The following is a 15545-nucleotide window of genomic DNA, read 5'->3' as shown; positions in this document are numbered from 1 at the left end:
CCAGGACCAGATGACTACACTAGTGAATTCTACCAAACATTCAGAGAGGATTTGGTACCTATCCTTCTCAAAGTCTTCCAAAAAAAAAGGAGGAAGCAATACTCCCTAACACATTTTATAAGGCCAACATAACCCTCATATCAAAACCTGACAAAGACAATACAAAAAAAAGAGAAAACTACAGACCAATATTTCTAATGAATACAGATGCAAGAATTCTAAACAAAATACTAGTAAATCAAATACAACAACACATTAAAAAAATAATACATCACAATCAAGTGAGGTTCATTCCAGGAGCACAAGAATGGTTCAACATACGTAAATCAATGTTAATACATATCAAGAAAAGAAAGAAAAATCATGTGATCCTTTCAGTAGATTCAGAAAAGGCATTTGATGAGATATAATATCCTTTTATGTTTAAAATACTCAATAAAATGGGTATAAAAGAAAAGTACCTCAACATAATAAAGGACATAAATGACAAATCACTAACATCATACTAAATGGTGAACAATTAAAGGCTTTTTCTCTAAATTCAGGAACAAGATAAGGCTGCCCGCTCTCTCCACTCTTATTCAACATAGTTCTGGAAGTTTTAGCCAGAGCAATCAGACAAAAGAAAGAAATAAAAGGCATCCATTTCAGAAAAGTAGTAAAGGTATCACTTTTTGCAGATGGCATGATCCTATATATAGAAAAACCCAAAGACTCTACCAAAAAAATATTAGAAATAAATCAATATAAATATAGTAAAGTCACAGAACACAAAATTAATATACTGTAGAAAAGTTTATTGCTTTCCTTATATACCAAGGATGAAACTTCAGAAAATGATCCCCCCAAAACAATTCCTTTTACAATTACAAAATAAATAAATAAAATACATAGGAATAAACTTAACAAACAATGTGAAGGACCTATATAATGAATACTACAAAGCATTATTGAAAAAAATTGAAAAAGACACAATGAAATGAAAAAATATTCCATGTTCATGGATTGGAAAAATCAACTTAATGAAAATGGCCATATTACCCAAAGTAATATACAAATTTAATGCTAGTCCCACCAAAATTCCAATGTTATTTTTTAAGGAAATAGAATAAAAAATCACCAGATTTTTATGAAACCAGAAAATATCTGGAACAGCCAAAGCAATTCTGAGGAAAAAGAATAATGCCAAAGGTATACACTATCTGACATCAAATTATACTATAAAGCAGCCCTGGCCGGTTGGCTCAGCGGTAGAGCATCCGCCTAGCGTGCGGAGGACCCGGGTTCGATTCTCGGCCAGGGCACATAGGAGAAGCGCCCATTTGCTTCTCCACCCCCCCTCCTTCCTCTCTGTCTCTCTCTTCCCCTCCCGCAGCCAAGGCTCCATTGGAGCAAAGATGGCCCGGGCGCTGGGGATGGCTCTGTGGCCTCTGCCCCAGGCGCTAGAGTGGCTCTGGTCGCAACATGGCGACGCCCAGGATGGTCGCAACATGGAGACGCCCAGGATGGGCAGAGCATTGCCCCCTGGTGGGCAGAGCTTCGCCCCTGGTGGGCGTGCCGGGTGGATCCCGGTCGGGCGCATGTGGGAGTCTGTCTGACTCTCTCTCCCTGTTTCCAGCTTCAGAAAAATGCAAAAAAAAAAAAAAAATTATACTATAAAGCCACATAATCAAAACATCATAGTATTGGCAGAAAAGCAGACATGTAGACCAATGGAACAGAATCGAGAGTACAGAAATAAAACCACATACATATATGGACAAATCATCTTTGACCAAGGAGCCAAAAACAGTGGAGAAAAGAAAGCTTCTTCAATAAATGGTGCTGGGAATATTGGAAAGCCACATGCAAGAGAATGAAACTTGACCACAGTTTGTCCCCCTGCACAAAAATTAATTCAAATTGGATCAAAGAATTAAATATAAGATGTGAAACAATAAATTACATAGAAGAAAATGCAAGTACTAAACTCATGATGGACCTTGGTCAGAGAAAACAATTTATGAATTTGACCCTAAAGGCAAGGGAAGTAAAGGCAACAATAAATGAATGGGACTCTATCAAACTAAAAAGATTCTGCACAGTAAAAGAAATTTCAAAAAAAAGACAGCCAACCAAATGGGAGATGATATTTTCAAACAACAGCTCTGATAAGGGGTTAATATTCAAAATATACAAAGAATTCACATAGCTCAGTAACAAACAAGCAAACAATCAAATTACAAAATGGGGTGAGGACCTGAACAGATACTTCTCTCAGGAAGACATATAAATGACCAACAGATAATATGAAAAAATGCTCATGTTTACTAGATATCAGAGAAATGCCAATCAAAACTACAATAATATTCTACCTCAAACCTGTTAGATTGGCTGTTAAGAAGACAGGCAAGCCTGACCAGGCGGTGGCGCAGTGGATAGAGCGTCAGACTGGGATGCGGAAGACCCAGGTTCGAGACCCCGAAGTCACCAGCTTGAGCGTGAGCTCATCTGGTTTGAGCAAAAGCTCACCAGCTTGGACCCAAGGTTGCCCAAGCAAGGGGTTAATTGGTCTGCTGTAGCCCCATGGTCAAGGCACATATGAGAAAGCAATCAATGAACAACTAAGGTGTCGCAGCAAAAAACTAATGATTGGTGCTTCTCATCTCTCTCCATTCCTGTCTGTCTGTCCCTATCTATCCCTCTCTCTGACTCTGTAAAAAAAAAAAAAAAAAAAAAAAAAAAGAAGACAGGCAATAACAAGTGTTGGAAAGGCTGTAGAGAAAAAAGAACCCTCATTCACTGCTGCTGGGAATGCAAACTGGTACAGCCATTATGCAAGTAAGTATGGTGGTTTCTCAAAAAACTAAGAATAGAACAACCATATGACCCAGCAATTCCTCTACTGTTATCTACCCCCAAAACTCAAAACATAAAGACACATGCACCCCCATGTTTATCGCAGCATTATTCACAGAGGCCAAGACATGGAAACAACCAAAGTGTCTCTCGAAAGAGAACTGGATTAAGGTGTGGTACATATATACAATGGAATACTACTCAGTCTTCAGAAATGATGACCATTTACGACAACATGGATGGACCTTGAGAACATTACACTAGGTGAAATATGTAAATCAGAAAAAGCTAACTATATGATTTCACATATAGGTGGGATATAAAACTGAAACTTCTGGACATAGAGAAAAGTGAAGCAATTATTGGGGGATGGGGAAGTGGGGGAGGTATGTGTGGGGAAGGCAGTAAAGCAAGACAAATATAAGGTGACAGAAAATTATTTGACTTTAGGTAATGGGTACACACATAATCAACTGTTGAAATCCTACAGAAATGTTTACCTAAAACCTATGTACTCTTCTTGATCAATGTCACCCTGTTAAATTTAATTTTTTAAATAAAATACAAAAGAAAAAGAAATACTACACAACCATAAGAAAAGATGTAATATAGTCATTTTGACAACACGAATAGATCTTGAGAATATCATGCTACGTGAAATAAGACAGGAAAAGTCAAGAGACATATGATTTCATTTCTATGTAGGAGATAAAACTGAAAGCAATTGAACAAGGCAAACAGACAAAAACTCAGAGACACAGACAACAGTGGTAGTTACCAGAGGGAAATGGAGGCTGGGGAAGGCAGCCAATGGTAAAGAGGGTCAAATATACTGGGAAGAAAAAAGATTAACTTTGCGTAGTAAACATGCAATACAATATACAGACGATGTATAGTAGGATTCTATACTTGAAACCTATATAATTTTATTAACCAATGTCAGTCCAATAAACTAAATTTTAAAAAACTTTAAGTTTTACAAATTTTAATTTCCACTTTATACCTAAAAGTTATTTTTCCTATACTAATCCAATATTCCCTATTTACTTCATTTTTTCCAATTACATTATATGCTACATCTGAAAATTACTGTCAACAAAATTAATGTTGGGAGAAAATTGACATTAGCTGAACGTATTGAAACTTTATAGTTAATACCCAGTTAGTTGATAAATCGATCTTACATAAATATCAGTATTTCTACTGTTTACTGAATATGAACGAATTATTTTTATTATATATAACTACATTTAAGAGGAATAGAAACAAGAAAACAAGATCAAGACAATAAATAGTTACACTTGATTGTTAAAAACTAAAAATTATTTCTATATTATATTCTAATTTATATGCAAGACTAACATTTTAAATGCAGATTTTTACTTTTTATAAGCATTAGAATCTAATCTTTGCATTATTTAATGCAAAGAAAATACAAGTGATTTCTTACTGATAAAATGTCCTTTTTCTTTTTCAGATGCTTTAACACAACTTTATTAAATCCTTTCTGGGCAGCTCGAGATAGTGCTGACACTTCCCAATTATTCTTATTCGCATCTATCAAGAGAAAACAAAAATCAATTTTAAATAGTATTCATTCATTTACTTGATGAATAGTAGGGTGAACATACTATATTACCAAATCAAGACATTAAAATTCTAATTTTAATTATGATTAAAATTAAGTTTCTAGAACAAAAATATATTAATAGTGGTTGTCTTGATTTTAGATATTGTCTATATACAAAGAAATATGGCTCTTTGAAGAAGTCACAAATTCAAGAGGCTGGGCAGGAAACACAAATAATTAGAAGTGGTGGGGCTTCAGGACAGAAAAATTTTATACTACACATCACGATGTTATGTAAGTTTATGATTATTTTTAAAAATATTTCTTTACACAACACATAACTATCCAAATCAGGACATTGTCCCTGAGACATTACCCACATTTAATCCTTAGCACCATTCAGATTCCAGCATTGTGGTTCAGAACCACATTACATTTTGTTGTCTTTGTCATTATTATCTTGAAAATGAAACAGTTCCCCAGTCTTTCCTTGCATTTCATGATCTAAACATTTAAAAAAATTATATACCAGTAATTTTGTACACTATCCTCTATTTGGTTTGTATAATGTTTTCTCATGATTAGATTCAGGTTACTAGCTGTTAACAACTTTCTAGTTCCTTGAGTTAACAAACAAAACCTTTGACACATGTTCATTTATATCGGCACACAGTCATAATTCTACAGCTATAAAGTTATTTTTCACTAGTCCTGGAAATGCCCAGTAGATTTGCTGACAGAGCCAGGTAAGTAAGCTTCATTGCTGGAGGACAACTGCCAGGTGGTTTAATACCAGACTCTTTTTTTTTTTGGCTCACAGAAATGAATCCCAAATGAAGACAGAACCTTAACCAGCTTTCTACTCCTCTGGTTCCTGTGCTATGTATGATTTCATGCTTTTGGTTTGCTTATGCTGGTCCCCACAGGTAGGAGTAATGTCTGAGAATTTGCATTTATAGTCTGCTGACATTTAGTAACCTTTTGTGTATAGATGGCAGAAATACACTCTCTGATGGGCCAGAGATGAAAAGAGAATCTGTTCTTTAGTGCCTTTTTATTATTACTTGTATTTTGTTTTGTAGCTCAGATTAGTTACGAACTTCATACACTGGGAAAGACAGCTCTTTGATATCTGATCTGGTCAATGTTTTGTTGGTGTCTCCTGTCTCTTAAGCTTTGACTCAAATTGCAGAATTGAAGCTGTAAGTTTTCCTTGTGTCTATGTGTCTATAAGCCTGATTTGAGAAAGGCTTCTATTTCTCTCCTATGTGTGCAATGTCGTTCTATATTTGTAGGGCATTAATAAATTAGATTTTAAAGTCTCTTAAAGACCTGTTCTGACTTATATAGATTGATAAGCTTATATAAACTGAATATTCTTAAATTTTTCTCAAAATAAAGATACTTTGTTCTAATGCTTTAAATGAGCTAGTTTTAAAGAAAATCTTACAGAAACTAACTCAGAAGCATTTTAGGGTTAAAAGAAGTCTTTTTTTCTATCAGTGTTAAGTATAATGATTTATTCTACATTTTATTTTACTTGGGTTTGCTTTTCCTACACTTATTCAGGCCTACTAAGCCAGGAGTTAACATTACTTTTTATAAACTTTTATTGTGGTATAAAACATGTAACATAAAATGTACTCTTTTAACTATTTTTAAGTGTACAATTAAGTGACATATACAACATTCACTATCTAGTTCCAGAATTTTTCCTCATCACAAACAGTCCTGCATAAAGGTTTTGAAAAATGTGGTAAGTTTATGTTCAAATAAACTAAATCTTTGGGCAAAATTTTTATTTCTCCAATAATTTATGTTTTGTAAGATGTCAGCTAGAAGATAATTTCTAAGATCTGTAGGTAACCTAAAAACTTGGACTGAGGCAATGAATGAATAAATGATTGAATACCCAGATAATTTATAAGTAAAACATTGATTAGTAAGCATCACTTTAGTTTGTGTGCTTCTTTTTTTATTGATTTTAGAGAGAGATGAGAAAGCGAGAGAGAGACACAAGAACATAGATCTGTTCTTGCATGTGCCCTGACTGGGGATTGAACCAGCAACTTCTGCTCTTCAGGACAATGCTCTAACCAACTGAGCTATCTGGTCAGGGCTAAGTTTGTGAGCTTCTGCTTCTTGTTGTTATAAGCCAGGGGTCTCAAACTCGTGGCCCGCGGGCCACCTGCGGCCCGCCCAACAATTTTGTGCAGCCCGCAGACTAATCCACGAAGTTCAAAATATTTTGGATAAAATTAAGTAAGCCCATGGATTAGTCTGCGGGCCGCACAAAATTGTTGGGCGGGCCGCATGCGGCCCGCGGGCCACGAGTTTGAGACCCCTGTAAGCTATAACAAATGCAGAGCGTGGGGTCATGTTAATGAATGTGTCGGTGGTATCATGTGTGCCCACAAGCTCCATGAGCCAGGCAGATGATTCTCAGTTATCCACTCCAAGTTTTCTCAGTGAAAGAGATAAGTTTGGTAATGTTATAATGAGTGGTTAAAACTATAGAAACAGTAGTACAGTAATATAATTCTGAGTGTGCTTTTAATTTTGAAGGAAGGAGAGTAGTTTTCTCATAAGCAAGAGAATCTTGGGCTTTTTAGTGTCTGGATCTCTTTCCGCAATTAGGACATACTAAGAACTCAAAAGATCTTTCTTTGCTTATGTGGGTTAGAACTATCAAGAGCTGCTATATTGAAAGTAGACCTAATTTTTTAATTTGGAGATCACACATTAACATCCATATCATCTTAGTATTACTTTGAAAACAATTTAATCTCATTTACTCCCCGAGAGGGACTGCTGTTTTAAAGTTGTGTCAGTTTGTGTTCCAGAATATGAAAGCGCATGATAAAGGACAAAACTTGAAAAGTGAGTTTCAAAATTAACAATGAGTTAAAATTTTAGCAAAGGTCACTCACTTCATTTTAAAGGATTTTCTTTAGCTTCCCTTTGTGTATAATATAAAAAGTTACTCTTTACTTCCTGTGGAATCTTCTAATACTGCAAAAATTCAGGAGCTTATCAGGATAATTTTTTGAGCTTTTATGTTGACTTCATGGCCTAAAAGATATTCAGGCCATGCACTTTTGGCAGGAATGGCAGAGAGAGCAACTCTGCATTATTCTCAGCAAGCTAGTATCTGGAGGCATATGCTGTTGATTGGTCCCACTACTAGCCAATAGGCTAAGGAGGTGTCTGTCAGATGTCTCCACTATAAAGTTGTTATTTTTACCCATGGTCATTGGGTAAAACAACGTATATTTGGGGGTAAGGTACTTGAAAAGTATATGTGATAGGCAGACTTTTGGGGGGGGTATTTTTTTGAAGTGAGAAGCGAGAGGCAGAGAGACAGACTCCTGCATGCACCTGACCGAGATACACCCAGCATGCCCACTAGGGGGCAATGCTCTGCCCATCTGGGCTGTTGCTCTGTTGAAACTAGAGGTGATAGGCAGACTTTTAAGGCAGCTTTACCACCTTCTCCCTGGTGCTACTCTCATGATTGTGCTCCTTTATGTAAAAGGGATTTATCAGGGAGGCCTAATTTAATCACAGGAGCCCCTTCGGAGCACAGTTTTCTCCAGGTAATAGAAGAGGAAGTCAGAGGCCTGAAGCATGAAAAGAATTCAAAATGTTGTTGCTGGAAGTGAAGATGGAGAGTGGGTCTTAAGCAGGAGCCAGAGGCCTCCAAGAGCTGAGAATTACCCCGATCAGCCAGCAAGGAAATGAGAACCTCAGATTCTGCCAACAACCTGCATAAGGACCGAAAGAAAATTCCTACCCAGAGTTTCCCAACAGACTGAGTAGAGGACCACTGGAGCCCACCTGGGCTTCTGTGAAATAACAGATGCTTGATTGTTTGCTTTTTTTTAAAGGGATGTTGTTTTAAACGGCTAAATATGTGGTAACTTACTACACAGCAACAGAAAAAAAACTTTCAATTTACTCATTTTATAATCTCTTTCTTAATTTTTTTTTGTACAAATTATCTGAAATTTTGCCTGTGATATTTTCCCATAATTCTTTGAATAATTCCTTGCTTTGTGGATGTTTCAGAAAACACAATACTCTAGGTTTATCTTGTATTTTCCCTGTTCCAGGATGTGACCAGTCATTTCCCCAAGGAATTCTGGGTTTTTGAATAGAAAATGACATTTAGAAGCCATCATCTGGCACTAGCTTTGCTCATTACTATTAAGGTATTACTATTCCCAAGCAGGGCCTTTCAACGGATAGAACTAGAATATATACATTATATACATGCTTTACCTATACATATACACACATGCTTTCATCTTCATTTCTACATTTAAGTTTTTTCTACTGATTTGAGAGAGAAAGGGAGTAAAAGTGAAAGACAGAGAGGGGACAGGAGAGAAAGAAAGCAGCATCAACTTGTTCCATTTAATTGGGCACTCACTGGTTGCTTTTCATACATGCCCTGGCTGGGGATCGAACCTGCGACCTCAGCATACTGGGATGATGCTTCATCCACTGAGCGACCCGGCCAGGACCTCCATTTCTACATTTATTTGAGTGTGCATGTGTACATACGTACATATATATCTGTATATATAGAAAGATATAAAATTGTCACCCTCCACACCCTTCCTTCTTGGACCCCCATATCCCACAAGGCTGCCTCAACATGTTAGTGCCTGCCATCCTATTCCAGCTCTGACCCCGACACCAGGCCAACCCTCGGGGCTGCCTTCCTCATGCTCCTCAGGAGCACCTCAGCTACCCCCACCCCTCCGTTCCTCACCAACTAAAGGCCTTAGGACTAAATACTTCAGGAAGTGGAGAGGGAGAGGACCTCAAATGACTAACTTACACAAATGGAAAAAGAGTCACCTTACAATTACAAAAAGATGGAGTAGGCACTAACCAAACGGTCAAAAAGAAAATGACTGGTAATGGCACTAACTGCCATTATAATGTTGTGAGGAGGAAACAGCCTCAGTTCTGAGTGTTTCTGTGAAAAGACATAACCTGAACCTCATCATGAGAAAACATCAGAAAATCCCACACTGGCCCTGGCCTGATAACTTGGTTGGTTAGAGCATCATCCTGAAGTTCAGAGGTTGCTGGTTTGGTCCCCAGTCAGGGCACATATAGGAGCAGATCGATGTTCCTGTCTCTCTCCCTTCCTCTCTCGCAAAAAACAAAAATAAAAAAAATAAATAAATCAATTAACAAAAAAATGTAAAAGCCCACACTGAAAGACATTCTATAAAATAACTGGCCTGTAATATTCAAAAATTTCAATGTCATGAGAACTAAGAAAGACTGAAGAACTCTCCCACATTAAAAGAAGCTACAGAGTTATAACAAATACATGTAACACATGGTCCTAGACTGAAATCTAGACAATCAAAAATACAGCAATAGGCCCTGAGCAGTTGGCTCAGTGGTAGAGCATTGCCAGGTATGGATGTCCCTAGTTTGATTCCTAATCAGGGCTCACAGGAGCACCACCTGCTTTTCCACTCAGCTACCTCCTCTGACTCTCTCCCTCTTCTCCTCCCACAGCCATGGCTCCATTGGTTGGAATAAATTGGCCTCCAGCTCTGAGGAGGGCTCCTGGCCTCCAGCCTCAGGCACTAAAAATAGCTTGGTTGCCAAGCAGTGTCCCAAGAAGGGCTGGCAATTGCCTTATAGGGGGCTTGCTGGGTGGTCCAAGCATATGCGGGAGTCTATCTCCCCTCTTCTTGCTTAATTAAAGAAAAAAAGAAAGAAATACAGCTGCAAAAGAAATTAACAGGTCAAATAAAAATTTATATATGAATTTACATATAGACTATAGATTAATGTATTCATGTTATTTTTCCTGATTTTGAGAATATCCTTGCTCTTAAGAAATATACATTTCTTAAGCATTTAGGCATAAATACCCATGATGCCTGCAACTAACTCACAAAAGTTCATGCACACACACACACACACATAACATACCGGGTGGGAAAAAGGTAGGTTTACAGTTGTGAGTATGCAAACGGTTTATTCTTGTATTAGTATTTATTTAGTATTATATTATTTTCCATACAAACAATCGGAAACCTACTTTTGCCCCACCTTGAACACACACACACATTATCACACAATATGTAGAGAAAGTAAGTATATCCATTAATAAAGCATATGGGATGGAATCTTACCTGCTGAATCTGGATAAAGAGTATAGAGGAATTCTTTTTACTATTAATGCAACTGTTCTGGAAGTTCCACATATAGTGTAAAATGTTACTAAAAATAGTGGCTGTCTTAAAATTATGAATTTTCTTGTTATTCAATTTTACTTACTCTCTGCTTTTCCTTATCTTCTAATTATCTGCAGTCACAAACATTTATCAACAGATAAAACCTTCGTTTAAAAGAATCACAAATAATTTTTTTTATTAATTAAAAAACAAAAATCAGCCTGACCAGGTGGTGGTGCAGTGAATAGAGCATCGGACTGGGATGCAGAGGATCCAGGTTCGAGACCCCAAGGTCGCCAGCTTAAGCACGGGCTCATCTGGTTTGAGCAAAAACTCACCAGCTTGGACCCAAGGTTGCTGGCTTAAGCATGGGGTTACTAGGTCTGCTGAAGGCCCGCGGTCAAGGCACATATGAGAAAGCAATCAATGAACAACTTAGGTGTCACAATACGCAATGAAAAACTAATGATTGATGCTTCTCATCTCTCTGTTCCTGTCTGTCCCTGTCTATCCCTCTCTCTGACTCTGTGTTTCTGTAAAAAAAGAAAAAAAACCACAAATCATTTCAATGAGCTAATCGACAGAACTAAATTCAAAAAGGCAAATAAAACCACCACAGAGACGTTTGTTGCTAGATATATTAATTTTTAAACTAAGTCCATATATTTTTAGTGAACTACTCAATAGGCAACACTCCTTAAATGATATGAATTTTAAAAGCCTAAGTCAGTGCCTGACCAGGTGGCGACACAGTGAATACAGCGTGTCTGAGTGGGACACGGAGGATCCAAGTTCGAAACCCCAAGGTCACCGGCTTCAGCATGGGCTCACCAGCTTGAAAGCAAGGTTGCTGGCTTGAGCAAGGGGTCACCCGGTCTGTTTTACCACCCCTGCACCCCCTACCACGTCAAGCACATATAAGAAAGTAATCAATGAACAACTAAGGTGCCGCAATGAAAAATAGATGCTTCTTATCTCTCTCCTTTCCTGTCTGTCCCTCTCTCTGTCACAAAAAAAAAAGCCTAATAAGCTATACACATTAACTAGTTTGTATTTATCCCTAAGCTATACTTGTTATCATTTACAGAAAAATCTCCCAAAATTGTGACTCATTTCTCATGAACTCTGAATATATTGATATATTGAGGTTATCACAAAAATCAGTCATAGTGGATAAAATCAGTCACACAACTTTCACTTGATGCTTCCAAATGAACAATACTTAAGTTGAACAATAAAATAATGATTAACAGAGATGAAACGTTACAAAATAACCATGACTCTCTAATTTGATAACAAAGTTTAAATTCTTCCCAGTACTTTAGTGTCATTCTGTAAACTGAATCTTTTTGCTTTCTCTGCTAACAATGTCCCTTTCCATTGTGGTTCACAAACTCTCTCCCCCTTGACTCTAAGTACTACTTTTCTTGACTGGTATACTTTAGCCTGGAATTTCTCCTTTGAACCTTTTCCCAAACCGATTTCTCCTATGACAATTCTTAACTAGTTAGCATTAGTGCTGCATCAGTTATATCTGGAAAACCAGTAAAAATCAAGAGAAATTAGGTCAAAATATAAAATTACCACTGAAATTTCTTCCAGTTTTAATTCGTTTTATTCATTCAACAAACATTTTTTACAAGGCAGTGAAGGCAGTGGACCAGAAGCTATAAGGAGTTCAAGATATTTAAGATATAAGTTCTTGCCCTTGAAGATTTTATAAAGCTTCGTAGGATATAAGTGAATAAAATGAAAAACACACTTAATACCTCAGTTGTATTTCTTATGTACCAATAAATTATATTGAAATAAAATGGGAAGATTACAAAAATATCAATAAAATACATTTGAATATGTTGAGTTCATATTTTAGAAGTTGTAAAAATACAGATAGTAGTCCTATTAAAATTATTACATTGCCATTTTATTTTAGATACACATCAAAATTCTTTTAAATCTTACCTGATAAGGCTGAAGTTTTCAAATACTCATCAAGTTTAGGTAGAATGTCCTTATAATAGGGCTGAATTACTTGCTTGCTGATGCAAGCTGACCATTCTTCTAGGGCATTCAGGCCTACTTCTGCCAATGGGGTATAGCTCAGGCCCAATTTAAAAGCCATCTATATGTTAATACAACAAACATCGTAAACTGAAACACAGGGAATTTAAGATTTAAAGGAAAAAAACACCAATTAATTGTAGTTTATAATGAATAAGCCTTTCTTACTGTCAGAATACCAGACACTGCTGAAGGTTAAATGGGTACATCCCAGATCATTATTAGAAAAACAAACACCACTGGTCTATATGGCTGGTGATAATACTGTAGTCTTTCAATACATGGAGGGTCAATGCTAAAATTCACCAGTAAGGGAACCTCAGAGAGGCCAAGCCCAGTGTCCCAAGTCCCAAAGCTACTAAGTAGCAGAAGTAGAACTTAAACCAGGGGGCCTAGGCCCTGGCCGCTGGCTCGGTGGTAGAGCGTCAGCCCAGCATGTAGATGTCCTGGGTTCAATTCCCAGATCAGCAACCATCTGCTTCTCCACCCTTCCCCCACCCTTCCCCCTCTCTTCTCTCTATCTCTCTCTTCCCCTCCCAAAGCCAAGGCTCCACTGGAGCAAGTTGGCCTAGTCACTGAGAATGGCTCCATGGCCTATCTCAGGCACTAAAATAGCTTGGTTGTCAAGCAACAGAGCATCGCCCCATAGGGGGCTTGCTGGGTGGATCCCAAGTCAGGGCACATGCAGGAGTCTGTCTCTCTGCCTCCCTGCTTCTTACTTAAGAAAAAAATACATTTAAAAAACCCAGGGGTGTCTGATGGGTAAGCACCTACTGTGACCGCCATGGGAAGACCTTGATATTTCCATGTTTTCTAGGACTTCGTATGTATATGAAATGTATGTGCTCAACAATGAATCTACCTGCAACGCAGGAACGTAGGCTCGAACATCTAGTTCAATGATGTTATGAGGCAGGGACAGAATAAAAGTCAAACAGGAGGCCAAAAGTTCATCTTTGTATTGCTTCATTTTAACTGACACCTTAACAAGAAAGAAGAGAAAGACAGCACTGTGCACCTGAATAGAGCTTATACTGTGAAAATCAATTTAAAAGTAGTATCTATTTTCAAATACAGAAAATGACCATGGAGCTTTTATCTGACATGGCCACGTTCATTTTCAATTTAAATACTGACCCCTAGAAAAAGTTCATTTGAAGTACTTAAATCCCATTATATAGAAAAGCTCAAGAATCTATTAATTTTGAGTTTTCATCATACAACTTATTTTAAGAGAATTCAAGGGAATTTTAAAGCATAATGGCTTCCTCTGTTAGTGTTTTAAATCCCTTACTCTGATTCTGCATAAAGCAAACCAATTTTTAAGTAATTAGATCATTTATGATCACAAGGATTTTTTTTAAACATACACTCATTTTTAAATAGCTCATGATAACACTGAATAAATCATTTTTTTAAATAATTTTATTTTTTAGTGGGTGACTTCAATAAATCAGGATACATATATTCAAAGATAACAAGTCCAGGTTATCTTGTCGTTCAATTATGTTGCATACTCATCACCCAAAGTCATATTGTCCTCTGTCACCTTCAATCTAGTTTTCTTTGTGCCCCTCCCCCTCCCCCTTTCCCTCTCCCTCTCCCCCCTACCCCCGTAACCACCACACTCTTATCAATGTCTCTTAGTTTCACTTTTATGTCCCACCTACGTACGGAATAATGCAGTTCCTAGTTTTTTCTGATTTACTTTGAATAAATCATTTTAAAATTACCTCTTTACCAAATTTTGCAAATAAAGCAAAGCAAGAACACTTTTCAGGGTCCTCAGGAGACTGTTTCTGACTCTTAGAACCAACTCTCTGTTGAATAAAACAGTAGATTAGTGTACAGTGAACAATAATCAGGTAATTCTGTGCTAAATCAGTAGTGTCCAGCCTTTCTTCTGAGGGTGAATCTATTTTCACTTTGCCAAGGTCCTGTGCAGACAGGAAGAAAAACTAGGTTTGAAAACTTCAGGCAGAGGCCAGTGAGAAACAGAGCATAATGTGGAGGTGGATGACTGGTCAAGAGCCACAGGTCCTGACCTCCATTCACTCCTCCTCATCTTCCAATACATACACTTATGAGCACTGAGACTTCCTTGCTCATCCTGTAATTAACCAGTCAGACTGCTCACGACTGCCTGGAGCCTTAGGTATGGGCACCTGAGTGGCCTGCTAGCGCAGACTGCTGAGCGCAGTCCACGGTGTTTCTGATTAGCTTAGAGAGGGCATGATATTTTCCAAGTAATGCAGGTGCTGTTGGAATTAGGACCAGACTTTAAAAACCCCTGTTAATTTAATAAAATAATTAGCCATGTACTTATAAATCAGAACAGAAAGTACTATTAACATTTTTAAGAGTGTCATCCAGTTGCCACTCACATTATCAGTTTTTTAAAATACATACAATAAAATTAGATTTTAAAAGTGCAATCAATGTGCCTGACCAGGCGGTAGCGCAGTGGACAGAACGCCGAACTGGGATGCGGAGGACCCAGGTTAGAAACCCTGAGGTCACCGGCTTGAGTGCGGGCTCATCTGGTCATCTGGTTTGAGCAAGGCTCACCAGCTTGAGCCCAAAATCGCAGGCTTGAGCAAGAGTTCACTCGGTCTGATGTAGCCGCCACCCCCCTCAAGGCACATATGAGAGCAATGAACAATTAAGGTGCCGTAATGAGGAACTGATGCTTCTCGTTCCTCCCTTCCTGTCTGTCTGCCCCATCTGTCCCTCTCTCTGTCTCTTGTCACCAAAAAAAGAAAAAGTGCAATGTGCTATAATTTCATATGCTATAATTTCATATTTTATAATGTATTTATACAAATTCATGCAATGTAAACAAAGACAGGCATATTTGATGTCCA

General features: G+C 37.6%; 1 protein-coding gene across 2 annotated transcripts in view; it reads right to left on the bottom strand.

Annotated features, from left to right (window-relative positions):
• Positions 1–15545, bottom strand: part of PRKDC (protein kinase, DNA-activated, catalytic subunit) — a 282873-nt gene that overhangs the window by 216762 nt on the left and 50566 nt on the right. For both annotated transcript variants that reach the window (XM_066379091.1, XM_066379092.1), the window contains exons 19-22: positions 14415–14501; positions 13544–13663; positions 12583–12742; positions 4289–4395 (exon numbers count right to left, since the gene is read on the bottom strand). In XM_066379091.1, the coding sequence (XP_066235188.1) occupies positions 4289–4395; positions 12583–12742; positions 13544–13663; positions 14415–14501 (474 nt within the window). The remainder of the gene's footprint in view (positions 1–4288; positions 4396–12582; positions 12743–13543; positions 13664–14414; positions 14502–15545) is intronic.

Source organism: Saccopteryx leptura, chromosome 3, assembly GCF_036850995.1.
Source record: "Saccopteryx leptura isolate mSacLep1 chromosome 3, mSacLep1_pri_phased_curated, whole genome shotgun sequence".
Classification (NCBI taxonomy): Eukaryota; Metazoa; Chordata; class Mammalia; order Chiroptera; family Emballonuridae; genus Saccopteryx; species Saccopteryx leptura.
The sequence above is the reverse complement of the archived record's forward strand: the minus strand, read 5'-3'. Positions and strand labels throughout refer to the sequence as shown.